This window comes from Mus musculus, chromosome 2 (assembly GCF_000001635.26).
Source record: "Mus musculus strain C57BL/6J chromosome 2, GRCm38.p6 C57BL/6J".
Lineage (NCBI taxonomy): Eukaryota > Metazoa > Chordata > Mammalia > Rodentia > Muridae > Mus > Mus musculus.
In genome coordinates, this window is record NC_000068.7 from 36718932 (window position 1) to 36736820 (window position 17889).

The 17889-nt window shown below is 40.6% G+C and overlaps 1 protein-coding gene across 1 annotated transcript; it reads left to right on the forward strand.

Annotated features, from left to right (window-relative positions):
- The first annotated feature begins 15391 nt into the window (after window positions 1–15391).
- Window positions 15392–16330, forward strand: Olfr347 (olfactory receptor 347). Its single transcript, NM_146943.1, has one exon. The coding sequence runs from the start codon at window positions 15392–15394 to the stop codon at window positions 16328–16330; it is 939 nt and encodes a 312-aa protein (NP_667154.1).
- The last annotated feature ends 1559 nt before the right edge of the window (window positions 16331–17889 follow it).

A 17889-nucleotide genomic window follows, 5' to 3' on the forward strand; every position in this document is an offset into this window, starting at 1 on the left:
TTGTGCTGTGTGTGTGTGTACTTTGTTTTTATTGATAAGGAATCACTTATTTTTTATGTTTTCTTGGATGTAGTTATCCTTTTGGGGTTGGAGTTTTCCTTCTATTATTTTCTGTAGTGCTGGATTTGTGCATAGATGTTGTTTGAATTTGGATTTGTCTTAAAATAACTTGTTTCCTTTATCAGTGGTGATTGATAATTTTTCTGGGTATAGTAGTCTAAGTTGGCCTCTGGTTTTTAAAGTTTGCAAGATATCTTTCCATGCCTTCCTTGAGAAATAGGGTGTAATTCTGATAGGTCTGCCTTTGTATGTTACCTGTCCTTTTCCCCTTGCTGCTTTTAATACTTTCTGCTCTGTAGATTTTGTGGTTTGATTATTATGTGGAGGAAGGATTTTTTCTTTTCTGATCCAGTGTAATTTGTGATCTAAGGCTTCTTGTATGTTTATAGGCATCTCTTTCTTTAGTTTAGGAATGTTTTCTTCTGCGATTTTGTTGAGAATATTTTCTGGGCCTTGTAGTGGGGACTCTTCACCTTTTTAATTAATTAATTAACAACCCAACCATTGCCTGCTCATACGGTACTCCCTCCCACAATTCTTCATCCCATTCCTTCTACCTTTGTCCCGACAGGATGCTCCCCTTCCCACCAGGCTTACCTCCACCCTGGGGCCTGAAGTCTCTCAAGGACTCTGCACATCTTCTCCCACTGAGGTCAGACCAGGCAGTTCTCTGCTATATATGTGTTGGGGGGGGGGCTTACTCAGTTCATGTATGTTGCCTGGTTTTTACCTTCTTCTATTCCTATTATTTTTAAGTTAAGTCTTTTCATGGTATCCCAGATTTCCTGGATATTTTGTGTCAGGGATTATTTAGATTTAACACTCTTTGATTGATATATCAATTTCATCTATTGTATCTTCTACACCTGAGACTTTCTCTTCCATGTCCTGTATTCTGTTGGCTGATGTTTGTATCTGTTGTTCTTGTTCTCTTCCCAAGGTCTTCAATCTGCAGAATTTCATCAGTTTGTGTTTCCTTAATGCTCTTACTTCTGTTTTTAGGTCTTGACCAGTTTCACTTATTTTCTTCACTGGTTTAATTGTATTATCCTGTATCCCTTTAAGAAATTCATTTGTTTCCTCTTTAAATACCTCTACTTGTTTGACTGTATTTTCCTGTATTAAATGTTTCCTCTTTAAATGACTATAGTTTGTATAAGAATGGATTTAATGTCATATTCTTGTGCTTTTGTTATTGTAGGGTGTCAGTGTTCTGAAGGTGACATATTGCCCTGAATTTTGTTGATTGTGTTTTGGATGGCTTTGGGCCCTGGATATTCCTGTTGTAATAGGTATTGGGAGAGGGATTAACTTTGATAATCCTGATGTTACAGGACTCTGCTAGGTATCCTTTTGCTGTATTGTTCAGGATCTGCAGGTCTGTAAGGTTCAGGATCCAGATCTGATGAAGGTGTGCGTGTGGGTGGGGTGGGGGGTGATAGGAGAATGGAGGTCCACTGGGGATAGCAGACTGCTCAGGGCAGCTAGGGCTGCCCCAGAGGACTCGATAATTGGAAAAGATGAGTAGAGGAAGGGAAGCTAATCTGTATAGTTAGTGATTTGCAGGTCTGATGAAGGTGGGTGGAGATGGCAGGAGAATCTAGGTCCACCAGGAATAGCAGCTGGCTCAGGGCATGCCACAAAGAATTCAGCAAGCCCATCTTTCTTCTTGATACCAGACTTTTGTTCATTTCCAACATCTATTTGGTTATTGCATATAACTACCTCTTTAGTGAGTAGATATCTTGGTCAAATTTAGTTGTTGATGGCTTCCTTGGGGGAGAATAACATTTTACCACTAGTATTGTAGAACCGTCTATCTCATTCTTGATTTTTAGCTATTCTTTTCTCTTTTTTCCCCTCTATTGATCAAACCATGTCTCCTTTCTTAATATCTTTCTGATTAAGCTTACTCATTAGTGCAGAATCCTCAGTTCTTTCAGGTCCATGAAGTACCTCATACAATTGGCATCCTTAAATTTTGCATAATTGAGAAATCCTTTAAAGAACAGTTCAGCACTGATTTATGTTTTCTCAAACTCATGTTTTCAGAGTTCTTTCTCTAGCCTAAGAGCTGTCATTAATATCATAGCATTGTATATTGTTGAGGATTACAAACACATTCTTGCTTCCAGGAATCATGCTGTTCCTAATTATCAATGAGCCATTCACCTTGGCAGGGAGAAAATTCCCCAAAGGAGGAACTTGAAGAAGAATATATTCATTATTATGCAAACAAGATTTATGCCTAAGGCAACCATCAACAGTTAAGGAGATCCATATCCTGCAGGCTCTGCTCCAGAGGTGAGAACCATGTTACATCAACCCATCCTTGACCAGGTGGGACCAAATATATGTGTACTGATTCAACTGGTCCCTGGACACTTCTATTGTATAGATGAAGAGGTTAAACACCTGGCTGTCCCTATGTTTCTGCAAACTTAACAAAAGAAGTGGCCATAGCATCATCAATATCAACATTATTGAGATTTGGTGTTAATGAGGCAACAGGAATTGATGCCTCAGTCCTGATCCTCCAAGATAAAAATTATCTAGCTTTGAATCAGGCCAGCCTGATGATGACTTGTCAGAGTTAGAAAAATCTGTCTCACGACTTGAGGCCTGTCTCCTCTAACAGAAGTTTCCCGCTGAAATAGATGCAGACTCACCACCTGTTCTTGCAAGAGTGCAAGCTATGCCTTGCCCCAGGAGAACAATGCTACCAATGGTTTGTTCCCAACAATTCTGAGGACATCAAAGAATATATGTCCATGGTATTAAAAAGATTGTAAGATAAAGAAAAAAAGAAACAACAATCTAAGAACAGACATAAATCTCTCTTTTCTCTTTTTTGGTTATTATTATTATTATTGTTATTATTATTAATTATTTTACACTCCATATTTTACTCCTCCCCTACCCCCGGCCAACCTTCGATTGTTCCACAACCCATACCTCCTCCCCACTCACTTGTTTCCATGTGGATGTCCACTGCCTCCTGCCCACGCACCTGACCTCTAAATTCCCTGGGATCTCCAGTCTCATGAGGATTAGGAACATCATCTCTGAATGAACACAGACCCAGCAGTCCTCTACTGCATGTGTGCTGGAGGTCTCATATCAGCTAGTGAATGCTGTTTGTTTGGTGGTCCAATGTTTGAGAGATCTCGGGGGTCCAGATTGAGACTGCTGGTCCTTCTACAGAATCACTCTTCTCCTCAGGTACTTTCAGCCTTCCCAAATTGAATCACAGGGGTCAGCTGCTTCTGTCCACTGATTAGGTGCAAATATCTGCATCTGACTATTTCAGTTGCTTGTTGGGTCTTCTGGAGTACGGTCATGCAAGGTCCATTTTTGTGAGTGTTCCATAGCTTCAGTAATAGTGTCAGGCCTTGGGACCTCCCCTTAAGCTGGATCCCACTTTGGGCCTGTTACAGAACCTTCTTTTCCTCAGTATCCTCTCCATTTCCATCCCTGTAATTCTTTCAGAGAGGATCAATTATGGGTCAGAGATGTGTCTGTGGGATGGCAAGCCCCTCCCTCAATTGATGTCCTGTCATCCTGATGCAGGTGGGCTCTATATGTTCCCTTTACCTACTGTTGGGCACTTCATCTAAGGTCCCTTCATTTGAGTCCTGAGATTCTCTCATCTCCTATGTCTGTGGTGCACTCTGGCAGGTTCCCCCCAACCTCCTATCTCCCAAGGTTGCCTGTTTCCATTTTTTCTATTGGCCCTCAGGACTTCAGTTCTTTTTCCTCACCCAATACCAGATCAGGTTACCATCTGCCCCCCTCCCCCCCCATACACTTTCTCTCCCAGGTCCTTCCCTCCCTCCCCACTTGTAATAGCTTTCTTCTCCCTCCCAAGTGGAACTGAGGTGTCCTCACCTGGGCACTTCAGTTTGTTGATCTTTTTGAGTTGTGTGGACTGTATCTTTGGTATTCTGAACTTTTATTTTGGCTAATATCCACTTATTAGTGAGTATATACCATGAATGTGCTTTTGGGTCTGAGTTACCTCACTCAGGATTTTGTTATTGTGGTGTGTTCCTTGTATGCAGCAAAATGCTGGATCTTGTTTGCCTATTCAGTCGGTTAGCTTATGTCTTTTTATAGGTGAGTTGAGTCCATTAATATTAAGAGATATAAAAAAACAGATGACTGTTGGTTCCTGGTATGTTTGTTTTCATAGGTAGCTTTATGTGCTTGTGGCTCTGCTTTTGACTTTTTTGTGAGATGCTTAATATTTTGTCCTTTCTTTGTTGAAGGTACCTTCCTTGTGTTGGAGTTTTCCTTCCAGGATCCTCTGTAGGGCTTGGTTGGTGGATAGATTCTGTTTGAATTTGGTTTTGTCCTGGGATATTTTGGTTTCTCCATCTTTGTTGATTGAGTTTTGCTGGGAATAGTAGCCTGTGCTGGCATTTGTGTTCTCTTAGAGTCTGCATGACCTCTGATCAGGCTCTTCTGGCTTTCATAGTCTCTGTTGAGAAGTCTTGTATAATTTGTGGGGAATTGGGCTATGCACAGACAGGCTGGTCTCCAGTTGAGCTGAGGTCTGAATCCCGGAAAGGGTGATAATTCACCTTCATGACATGGTAGGCATTCCCTTATGCTCCTGGAACTCTAGATCCTGCCTAGGTTAACGCTCCCCACAGCCCCCACAAGAGAAGCATGGCTAGAAGTCATGTGGGCAATGGCCCAAGCTTCTGACTTTCAGGCTAAACTCCTCCCCAGTTACCTAGCAACAGTAAAGACCATAAAAAGGGCTGTTCAGCCCCACCTTGCTCTCTTACTCTCTTACTTCTCACTCTCTTACTTCTTACTCCTTACTCTCACCCTCTCTCCTCTCTCTTTGTCTTCTCTCCTCTCTCCTCTCTCTGTGTCTTCTCCTCTCCTCTCTCTTTGTCTGCTCCTCTCCTCTCCCCCTCTCCCTCTTACTCTCTCTTTGTCTCTAGCCTTTCCTCTTACTCTGTTTCTTTTCTACCTTCTCTCTTTTCCCCTGCTTTTCTATAATAAAACTCTAAAACCATAGAGAGCTCATCAAGATCTGCTGCACTCACTCTTGCTGGTTTTGGGAATCTCTCTTCCCTCATCTCTCTCTCCTATAACCCCTGTGGCTTTAGCAAAGTAGCTCTGGGCCTCCCAGGTAGAGCTTCCCCTCTGTCACCCCTCGAAGAGTGAGTCTGAGACTTAGATGCCCACCCGGGGAAGAGTGGAAAGTGTATGGCAGCTCTCCCATGCCTGATTGACCACAGAATAGGTGGAACTCTGGTGGGGTGTGGGTCTCCCCTTCCCCCTCTTTCCCTTGAGCCCTGCGTTTTAGTTCCCAACAGTAATTCTGATAGGTCTACCTTTGTATGTTACTCTGCCCTTTTCCCTTGCAGCTTTTAATAGTCTTTCTTTGTTCTGTGTGCTTAGTATTTTGATAATTATGTGATTTTCTTTTCTGGTCTCATTTATTTGGTGTTCTATAAGCTTCTTGTACCTTTATAGACATCTTTTTCTTTGGGCTGGAGAAGTTTTCTATGATTTTGTTGAAGACATTTTCTGGTCCTTTGAGCTGGGAATCTTCATTCTCCTCTATTCTGATTATTCTTAGATTGGGTCTTTCATCGTGTCCTGAATTTCCTAGATGCTTTAGGTTAGGAGTTTTTTATGCTTTGAATTTTCTTTGACAGTTGTGTCAATCTCTTCTACCGTATCTTCTACACCTGAGATTCTCTCTTATCTCTTGTATTCTGTTGGTAATACTTACATTTGTAATTCCTGACCTCTTTTCTAGGTTTTCTGTTTCTAGGTTTGCTTCCACTTCTGTTTTCTTTATTGTTTCTATTTCCACTTTTAGGTCTTGGATCACTTTATTCAATTCCTTCACCTGTTTACCTGTGTTTTCCTGTATTTCTTTCACTGAGTTATTGATATCCTCCTTAAAGGACTCTATTATCTTCATGAGATAGGATTTTAGGACAGATTCATGATTTCCAGGTATGTTGGTATATTCAGGGCTTGCTGTGGTGGGAGAACTGGGTTCTGATGACTCCCATGTATTTTGGCTTCTCTTGCTTATGGTCTTTCACTTCCCTTTCCCATATGGATAATCCTGGTGTTTATTGTGTGGGTGACTGTCTGGAGTCTGCCTCTTTTGTCCCTGGGTTGCTTCAGGTCTCCAGGTAGACCTGCAGCCCTGGCTGTATTAGACCACCTGTGGAGACTTCTAACTGAGGGCTCTTCACAGGGTCAGAGAAGCTGCTGATCTGTTGCCCTGGCTGCAGTAGATCTCCTGGGAGGCCTTCAGAGTGTTGGGTCTTCAATGGAGCAGTCAAGCTGTTGTCCAAGTGCCCTGAGTGCAGCTGATTCTCAACTGCTCTGAGTGCAGTGGGTCCTCTAGGATGGATTGGGATATGGTGTCTTCAAGGGAGCAGACCATCTAGGGATTTGCCCCAGCAGCAAGGACTGGGCAGAGGGGGTGGAAGGGACAGAAGGGGAGTGGTTTGGGGAGGGCAGGGATTGAGACCACTAGGCTCCCAACAGCAGCTCTGGGACTTGGGAGGGTGGAGTGGGGTGGAGATTCTATACCAACTGCACTGAGTGCAGTGGATCCTCTAAAATGGATCAGGATATCCATAAATCTCTTTTTAATTGGTTTCCATTGCTCAATACCCTTCTCTTTATATCAGCAGGGACATTATTTTTAATATTTCTTGCTCTAATTTGTGGAACCTACATTCTCAGCACCCTTATAAAGTTTGTCAAGGAGCAAATGCCCATGGCCCAACTCATGATATTAAAATCTCAATTTCAACCCTCCTAAACCCTAATCAAAGATATGAGATGGAACCCAACTCAAGGGGAGAATGACAGGTCTGACTGAAACCTACTCCATTTTATAGCAAGGCCTAGGTTTCAATTTCTCAAAAAAGCAGGCCTAGCTTCTTGGGAAAAACTAAATACAAGAAGTCATTAATCAGCAATAGCCCTGACATTTACCCAAGAAAGATAGCCAGCCCCAAAACTGAGACTGTTCCTAGAATCACTCTAAGGCCTGACCAAAAATGGCAAAACTAATGCAACAACCATTTTAAAATGTACAAATGAAAGCATTGCTTATTTTGCCTATCATATTAAAAATGACCTACTCATCCCTAAAATTCCTCTAGCTACACTTAAAAGGAGCCTGCAAGCTCATTCCAGAGTTGCCATTTTATATAAATGATTGTTCCTTGCATGTTGTTTGTTTCTGCAAAATAAACACTGTTTTGCCTACTATTAATTCTGGGGTTTTCCATCAGTGACTCTTTTTTAATTTGATTATTTGTATTGGTCTCTTTATTGCTATTTTGTTGATTTCAGCCCTCAATTTGACTATTTTCTGCTGTTTAATCCTCTTGTCTTTGCTGCTTTTTGTTCAAGATTTTTCAGGTGTGTTGTAAAGTTGCTAGTATGAGACTTCTTTGACTTCATAATTAAGGCATTTAGTTCTATTAGCTTTCCATTTAGTGCTGCTTTCATTGTGTTTCATAAGTTTGGGTATGACATCTAGAAGTGGTGGGCAAGTGGGTATAGAGAAGGCATAGACAGAGTGGAGGACTTTGTCTGCCAGGCAGCCTATTTGTACTTATACAAATCTCCCAGGTTTTATTAGAGGGTTGGGTCTATGCCCTTTTGGGGGCCAGACCAGAGTAAGTAAGAGGGCACAGGACTTGGAATATGGTGGGAGGAAATTAAGATAGTGCGGAAATTTGGGGAAAAGAGAGCCTATCTGAGTTTATTCAGTTTTTGAGGTCTCTAGTAAATCTGGGAATCTCTACCCCAGGCTGGAGTCTGGTGTAGCACAGAATATCTGTTGGTTGTGTGCTATTACATAGCATAGACTAGGAGGGTGGGGGCTGGTATTGTAGCAGGATTCTGTGAGCTCTTTGTTTTGGTTGTTAGCAGGCTTCCAGGTATGCAGGGAGAGGGAAGTTCTCTGGTGGTTTCAGACCTCTAGTTTTCTTGGGTGGCAATAGAATCCTAGAGATACAGGCAGAGCTGGTAGTCCCTGATAGCCATAGGCCCGATTGTCACCAGTGTCAGAAGCCACAGGGATGCAAGCATATATGTGGTTGGGGGAATGGAGTAAGGATCTACAATTATAGGTAGGTATATGGACCAGAAGATGGAGGACAGAGGGTATAGGAAGTGCTTAAGTCCTCAGGGATTTCCACAGGCACTCACTCACTGGCAGTTTACTGGAGCATGTAGATCTCATGTGGTTGTCACAGGTGGCAACAGTCCTCCAGAGATAAAGGCAAAGCTGTGGCATAGGGAATGGAGTGCAGATCTGCATTGCCATTAGGGGTGTGGACTAGAAGATGAAGTAGAGAGAAGACAGCTTTTTCTTGGTCTTTTAAAAGGGATTTAATCATTTCCTCCAATTGTTTGTTTATGTTTTCCTAAAAATTTTTTAAGGGATTTATTCATTTCCTCCTTAAGGACTTAAATTGTCTTCATAAAGCTATGTTTTATGGTCTTTTCCTTGTGCTTTTGTTTTATTGGAATATTCAGATCTTGCTTGTACTAGTATTGGTAGTATTTGGTGGTGACCTTGTACATTGGCTGTAGTTTCTTGGGTTCTTACACTGGCCTCTACGCATCTTAGTTTGGGGAATTAAAGATGTAGGTACTGATTTGTGAGTTTGACTTTGTTGGCTGGGTGTTTTGTACCTCGGTTTCTGTTTCCTCTCTGGTCTTCTACTCTTTGTGGCCTGGGATTCTCTGAGTTTATGCTGGTATTTGTAGAGCAGGAAGTCTCCATTCCAGTTGTTGGCTGGGAAAAGGCAACTAGGAGGGTACAGGTATGGTGATACTGTTGGGGGTGAGGGGGTGGAGGAGTTTGACCAGCAAGCTTGGTCTCAGGTGAAGTATGTAGTCTTAGATTCAGTTGGTGGCTGAAAAATAGCAACTAGAATGGTGTGGGAGGGGAGCTTATGGTGGAGGGACACTAAAATAGATAATAGGGTAGTTTGGTAGATAGGTAGCCTTCCTGTACTTCTCTAAGTCTGTAATTCCTCTAGTTGAGCTGGAAGCCTCTGTTCAGGCTAGTCTCTGGCATAGCAGGGAGTCTCCATCCAGCTGGGGCCTGAAGTATGGTCTCTTAGTCAGGGTTTCTATTCCTGCACAAACATCATGACCAAGAAACAAGTTGGGGAGGAAAGGATTTATTTGGATTACACTTCCATACTGCTGTTCATCACCAAAGGAAGTCAGGACTGGAACTGAATCGGGTCAGGAAGCAGGAGCTGATGCAGAGGCCATGGAGGGATATTCTTTACTGGCTTGCCTCACCTGGCTTGCTCAGCCTGCTCTCTTATAGAACCCAAGACTACCAGCCCAGAGATAGTCCCACCCACAAGGGGCCTTTCTCCCTTGATCACTAATTGAGAAAATGCCTTACAGTTGGATCTCATGGAGGGATTTCCTCAACTGAAGCTCCTTTCTCTGTGATAACTCCAGCTGTGTCAAGTTGACACAAAACTAGCCAGTACAATTGACCCCTTGTCAACTTGACACACAAACACATCACTAGTAAGCCTCAATCCTTACAATCTTATTCATCCCCAAGATCTAAATAACTTTAAAAGTCCCACAGTCTTTACATATTCTTAAAGTTTAAATCTCTTTAAAATATCCATCTCTTTTAAAATCCAAAGTCTTTTTACAATTAAAAATCTCTTAACTGTGGGCTCCACTAAAACAGTTTCATCCTTCAAGAGGGAAAATATCAGGGCACAGTCACAATCAAAAGCAAAAATCAATCTCCAACCGTCCAATATCTGGGATTCAACTCACGATCTTCTGGGCTTCTCCAAGGGCTTGGGTCACTTGTCCAGCCATGCCCTTTGTAGCACGTGTGTCATCCTCTAGGCTCCAGATGCCTGTACTCCACTGCTGCTGCTGCTGCTCTTGGTGGTCATCTCATGGTACTGGCATCTCCAAAACACTGCATGACCCCTTCAGTCCTGGGCCTTCAATTGCAACTGAGGCTGCACCTTCACCAATGGCCTTCCATGGCCTCTCACAGTGCCAATCCTCAGCTGCTTTGTGTGACCCCTTCATGCCTTCAAAACCAGTACCGCCTGGGTGACCTTTACATATTACCAAGTCCCGCTGCAGCAGGAGTACAACCTTGGCCATCTCTGGAACACAGCCTCTTTGTGCTTTCAGAAAACACTTCCCAGAAGATGTCACCTCAATGATACTGGTCTCTTCTTAATCACCACTAATTTCTTAGCTCCAGCTAACCAGCATCAATAGTCCCAGTAATGCAAAGTTTTTGCTTTAGTAGTTCTGGTATCTTGTTAATCACAGCTGATTCTTCATCCCCAGTTAACCAGAACTACAGAATCTTCACAATCAAAACAGCAATGGCCCTGAAAAGTCTTTAATTTTCCCTCTGAAATTTCACAAACCAGACCTCCATCTTCTGCAGTATTCTCAACATTATCTTCCAAGCTCCTACACAACATCTGACAGAGCTCTTAACAACGGATGGATCTTTAAGCCCAAAGTTCCAAAGTCCTTCCACAGTCCTCAAAACATGGTCAGGTTGTCACAGGAATACCCCACTCTGCTGGTACCAATTTGTCTTAGTCAGGGTTTCTATTCCTGCACAAACATCATGACCAAGAAGCAAGTTGGGGAGGAAAGGGTTTATTTGGATTACACTTCCATACTGCTGTTCATCACCAAAGGAAGTCAGGACTGGAACTCAAGCAGGTCAGGAAGCAGGAGCTGATGCAGAGGCCATGGAGGGATATTCTTTACTGGCTTGCCTCACCTGGCTTGCTCAGCCTGCTCTCTTATAGAACCCAAGACTACCAACCCAGAGATGGTCCCACCCACAAGGGGCCTTTCCCCCTTGATCACTAATTGAGAAAATGCCTTACAGTTGGATCTCATGGAGGGATTTCCTCAACTGAAGCTCCTTTCTCTGTGATAACTCCAGCTGTGTCAAGTTGACACAAAACTAGCCAGTACATATGGCAACTAGAAGGGTGGGCAACTGGATATAGAGTGTGCAGTGCCTGGTAGTCAGGAAGTCTACCTGAACTTCTCCCAGTCTGTCCTCTTTCTAATAGAGAGGATTGTAGTAGTAAACATAAAAAATTGCACCCTGGGGCCTCTTTGCTGCATTTGACCATTTATGTTCCAGACTAAAACACATAGCTCTTATATTTTTAAATAGCATTAAACAGCACAGTTTCTGGGCAGCTTCCTACCTTCTGTGCTAATAGAATCTATTTCCCTATCGATAAACCCAACTTACTACTTACTAATTTCTGTGTTCGATCTGGGCTCTTCTTGACTTTGATTGGTCAGCCCACATGGCCACATTTTTATAGCTCAGCTATACAATAGCAGCTCTCCTTCTCCCCTCCTGCACATTCTTCTTCCTTCCATGGCAGTGTTTCTTCTGTCCTCATGGTCCTCTCTTTTCAAACCCTTGAAACCTAAACCCTATCTATGGCTCCTCTGCCCAGCTATTGGCTGTTGGCACCTTTATTTACCAACCACAATTAACAGAGGGCAGGGTCACTCAGCTTAATAATAAGTGCATGTGTATACTCTCCTCTATGGAATACCACTGTTGGGGGTCCAAAATTGGCATTAATATACAAGCAGCATTAAGCCAACCCTCTTCAGGGGGGCAGTCTATGCCCATGTTGAGGGCTAGGGAATAGCAAATCAGAGAGCAAGGATCTTGGATAGGGTTTCCATTTCTGGAAAGAGACACCATGACCAAGGCAACATCATTTTATAGGGGCTGGCTTATGGGTTCAGAGGTTCAGTCCATTTTCATCAAGACAGGAGCACAGGGGCTTCTAGGCAGTCATGGCACAGGAGGAGTTAAGAGTTCTGTATCTTGATTCAACTGCAGCCAGGAGAAAACTATTCTGCACTGGGCAGAGCTTCAACACCCACCCCTAGAGTGACACACTTCCTCCAACAAGGCCAAACCTCCTAACAGCGCCAATCTCTATGGGTCAAGCATATTCAATTCACCACATCAAGGGACTGGGTATGGGGAGGCACTGAGATTATAAAAGAGAAGTTTGGAGGACAGAAAGCCTACCTGGGCTTTTTCTAGTTTGTGAGTCTACTAGTGATCAGGGAATCACTGCTCATAATTTATATGTATTAACAGACATTCACATTGTTTAATATTCATTTGCTGTCATAATAATATTGCACAAATTGGTTTAAGGAGAATACATTTACCCCCAGTTTTGGAAGCTAGGAATTCAAATTCAAAGTGTTAACACAATGCATTTCTCTGTTGTCTTCTGATGGTACAATCCTGTCAGTATCTTACTGACTACAGACTGCCTTCTTCTTGCTATGGCTTCAATTTGGGGATTGGAAGGGCACTTTGGTATCTCTATTAAGAGAAATATTAATCTCATTAAATTAGGGACTTATCTTAAACATTTCCTTTAATATTTAATCCTTTATTATAAGCATCATTTTCAAATAGGACTAAACTTGTTGTTAGGGCTTCAATTGGTTATAGCATTCAAAGCTAGAAAATAATCCATAAATATAAAGAATTCTTTTAATGTTTTCCCATACTGTTTTAAACAGGACCAAATGATGGGGACTTGTTTTAGTTGCTACCATTGTTTTTCAAAGATGAAGGGACTCTCAAGCTTGCTTCAAAATAGTTCTTTCCCTAAGGGAGTCAAAGACAACATGACAATTTTATCCTGTATGCCTCTAATTTGGATCTGGGGACAGGGATTGTGCCCTAGGTTTTCTACATGATTTTCAAAATTATAACTCACACAGACTTCCCAGGAGACATGGACAGTATACATGTTCATATATCTGCCATATCTGATTTGGACTGATTACTATTCTGATTCTTGCAATGGACCTATGACTGCTTCAGATGATCCAGCACTTTCCCTTCTTCTTACCTAAAGGTATCTGAGTTCATCCTATAAGTTAGTCTACTGGATCAGGCATAGAATATACACACATCTTTATTACTGGATATGTTTGGGTGCCACTATGTCTCACTGTCCGTCTCTGTTTCTGTCTGTCTCTGTCTGTTTTTCTCTGTGTCTGGTCAGCATGCATTTCATATTGTAAGAATCATACTTTCAAAAACAAGCAGTTCTCTACAGAATGATTTACCTTGCATTGAGAACTTTTAAGATAAAAGGACATTCCATCCCTCAAAATAAAGCAAAACAGTACAAACAAAACAAAAACAAAATTAAAAAAATCCGACAATAGAATATGTTTCTTAAGTTTATCCACTTTTTGTTTGTTTTGTTTTTTATTATTTTATTTATTTACATTTCAAATATTGTCCACCTTCCTATTCACTCCTCCACTAATACTCTATCCTATCCCCATTGCCTCTAAGAAGGTGCTCACCCACAGAGCTCTGACAGGGACAATATTACTCATTTTTGAAATAAAGCAAGAAAATCATCTTCTTTGGTCACATTGAAACTTCAACACACAATTTTTGTTGTGTTTTCTTCCAATTTCTTCCCAAATATCTATGACTTTTACCATTGTGGCCCCTGATGTTCATATGCCAGTTAGTATCCTTAGCTTCTTCAATCTACGTTTACCTGGCAGCCAGCGTGCCATTTCCTATTTTTTGATACATTATTTTTCTTGCATTTTACTTTTCTTGAACAGATGGAAACTTTCCTTCACAGCAAATTATACATTATATCTGCCTGCTGCTCACATATTCTCCAACATTTACATTTCTATTAACAGCAATTACCTTGAGTTTTTTGTCTCTCAAAGCCCCTAGTACTGTTCTTCTAAACACTTGCCTAGAGACCCATTTTTTTTTACAATCATCCCATGTATGTGCTTCCACTAAAGACTTTTCATAGAACACATATCAGGTATTTCATCACCTTCGTCTCTTGTGAGCTGATATTTTCTCAAAACAATGGATGCCTCTTCCTCTAAACTCATTTCTGAATGTATCATATACACTATACAAGATAACATAAGAATATATTGCTTATTGAAATATTCTTCAATTTAGCAATACCAGAAACCATCTACCTGTGGACAGATAGTTAACATTTTCATTGTAATTAAGTAATTATTAACACTGAAATTAGTAAGAAATAAATTATAATTAATTTCTGGCAGTATCACATTAAGTGATATTTTGGGGGACTGAGATTGATGATATAAAGGCATTTTAAAGATGGTCTTGACCAAGTTGGGAAGATTTATAGATTAACCTGGAAAGTATGAAGAGGGAAACATGAGATTGCTGGAAATCAGAGAAAAAATGGCTGTTATACAAGTCTTTCCATAGAATATAACTACTAAGCTCTCTCTGCAGCTAGGATATCAACTCTAACCTTATATTACTTTTTCTATTGCTAGTGATTATTCACTTTCATAGGGAATGATTACAGATAAAAGAATTTAATTTTTATCAACAAAGAAAATGTGTAGGAAATGAATAAAAAGTAACATTCTTTGGCTTAAAACACAGGTTAAAAGTAAAGCAGGTGACATTTGCTTTTGCTAGAAAAAGATGAAGAATTTCCTTAGCTTATCTAAGAAGTGGCAGAAAAGTCAAATATTTCCAGGTGTTCATTGTGCTCAGATGAGATGCTTAGGTTGGAGCTGAAGATGTTAACATGGAATCGGGGATCATTTTATTCAACCTAGGAAGTGTGATGGAAGAGTGAGCTCATTGACTGAGAAACTGTTATTACAAGCAGAACTCAGGACTGCTTGCAAGTTGATATTAGTAAGTTATATTGTTGGCTAAAATTTATGTACTTGATGATTTGAATATTTTGCTTCCACTAAATCACTATCCCAATATTTCAGATACAAAGAAGATCCCAGGGTTACACTACCTTAATTTAATTTCTGGAAAGATATCCTTATGCAAGTGCATTCCAGAAAGGTTAAAATGGATGAACAATCATGGAAATCCTATTTATTTTTTATTTGCTGGTACAAATTTATATGCTAAGTCCTTAATCCAAAATCATCATGGTGAAATCCAGACACCTTGATCAGGAACTGGGTCTAATTTGATAATTGTTCTGAATTTCATAGCTTCCCTCTAAAACAGTCAGTTGTTTTTAAGGTTGGCAAATTGTGTCTCTTTCTAAACCATCATTAGCTCTTTACAGTGAGAAAGATCTTCACTTTTGGATTAAAACACATAAAGTAACATTATTTTTAGTACTGGTGATTAAAAAAAAAAGTTCCTGAAGTGTATTAGTCAAAATCACTTCTCCTTCTTTCCCATTTCTCCTTTCACTCACAGAAGAAGAAGAAAAGCATGACTGAGGGAAATGAGAGCATTGTGTCTGAGTTCATCCTCTTAGGGCTCCCCATTCAGCCAGAGGACCAAGACCTGTATTCTGCCTTGTTCCTGGCCATGTACCTGACAACTGTGCTGGGGAACCTGCTCATCATCCTGCTCATCAGGCTGGACTCTCACCTCCACACCCCCATGTACTTTTTCCTCAGTCACTTGGCTTTCACAGACATCTCTTTCTCATCAGTCACAGCTCCAAAGATGCTCATGAATATGCTGACACATAGTCAGTCCATCTCATATGCTGGGTGTGTTTTCCAGGTGTATTTTTTCTTATTTTTTGCTGATCTTGACAACTTCCTTCTGACCTCCATGGCCTATGACAGGTATGTGGCCATCTGCCACCCTCTACACTATACCACAATGATGAGTCAGAACCTCTGTGTTCTTCTAGTAGTTGTGTCCTGGACCTTATCCACTGCCAATGCCCTTGTGCACACCCTTCTCTTGGCTCGCCTAACTCACTTTAGAGACAATACCATCTCCCACTATTTCTGTGACCTGTCTACCTTGCTGAAGCTGTCCAGCTCAGACACCACCACCAACAAGCTGGTTATACTTCTTTTAGGTAATGTGATCATTACCCTGCCATTTATATGTATACTGGTCTCTTATGGCCTCATAGCTGTCACCATTCTGAAAATTCCTTCTATGAAGGGTATCTGCAAAGCCTTGTCCACATGTGGCTCTCACCTCTGTGTGGTTTCCTTGTACTATGGAGCCATCATTGGACTATATTTTGTTCCCTCATCTAATAACACTAATGTACAGGATGCCATTGTGGCTGTGATGTACAATGTGGTCACACCCATGCTGAATCCCTTTATTTATAGTCTGAGGAATCAGGATATGAAAGGAGCACTGAGAAATATCCTCAGCAGGAGACTGTGTTTACAGTAATGGACATGGTCTTCACTGTTAGCATTCCTACTTCCTAATCCTTTTCTCCATTCATCTTTTGTTCTGTTGGGAAAATTTCATGTGGTTCTCTTTCTTCCACTCAGTTATCCTTGCACAGTTTTGTTCTCTATTTAACTCTTTTGCTTCAGCATCTTGATAGGATTTCCTACAAATATCTACATATTTTTTGTTTTGCTAATATTCTAATTGTTAATTTATTAATCACTACATTTTTTTATTAGACAGGTTTGTAGCTTTTGTACCAAAGATATTTTCCTCTCTGAAGATGAAAAGATATTTTTCTCTTAGATTTACAATTTTAATTTTTACATTTTATCTTATCAGATATCAAATAAAAGATATCATCTTATCCTTTCAGATAAAATAGTCTGGATATTTGGTAGTAACTTAAATAGCATTTATTTGTTTATTTTTATTTTTCATGTATATTTGTTTTGCTCACAAGTATGCCTGTGCATCATGTTTGTGTATACTGCCAGAAAAGATCAGAAGCTGGTATCAGATCCCTTAAATACAGGCTTACAGATATCTGTAAGCTACCTTAGGTGTGCTGGTTAATCAAACCTGGTTTTCCTGGGAGCCAGTCAGTGCTCTTATTAACTAAGCCATCTTTTCTGTCCCTTACATTTAAGTTTTATTTAACACTCAAAATTAGCAGATATTGATGACATGTGTGTTGTTTATATGAATGAAGATAGTACATAATATCCAAATAAAAGAAAGTATAGTAGTTTTTTCAAATATTTACAAGGTCTTAGTATGAAATTCTTTACTCTAGCCTTTGGGGTGTTATGTAGTATTATTTATAATCACTACACAGTGAAAGAAATTTAAACACTTATTTTTCCTATCTAGCCATGATTTGGTACCCAGTGACCAGCCTATGTCCATCTTTCCTTCCAATTTTATCTGGAATCTTATCCATTTTTCTCAAATATTTTATTTGTGGTGATAACCAGGTACTCAGTTCATTGTGGTTTGACAAGTACCTGGCCTTGTTCAATAACTAAAATGAAACTGTTCACTTTAAATGATAAAAACAAGGGTATGGACAAGTCCCATGTGGAGCGTGAAGTTCCAGAGCATCAACTGAGATAGCACACCTAATGTCAGGACTTTGGCATTAGGCTCCAGGGGGCGCTGTGGTTATGTGCAATTTTTGCATGCCAAGAAGAAAGCTCTACTTTTCTGAGTTGATGATGAAGGATAGCTAGTAGATATCAGGAAGTGTGATGATCTTCAATTGAGTTCAAGCAGACCTGTAGAGCACTTTAATCGAAATATATTTTATTATAAAAAGAAGAAAGAAATCTCCTTGTTTAGCAACAAATATATCATATCCCCTTGAATGCATTTTGCTTTGTTCCCTGAGAATAATTTTCTGCCCAAGCAGAGGGACTTAATTCAGTTGATAGTAAGTGACAATTCAACAGATATCTCTGTAAAGTAGCACAGGAGTGTTGCATGGCTAGTTAAATGCTGTTTAACAAGCACTTAATGGCACTTAAGCTACTGTGGGAATATGCATGTGTGCAATT

Excerpts from the sequence above, each read along its gene's own strand:
- Olfr347 (NM_146943.1), top strand. The coding sequence starts at position 15,392 with ATGACTGAGGGAAATGAGAGCATTGTGTCTGAGTTCATCCTCTTAGGG.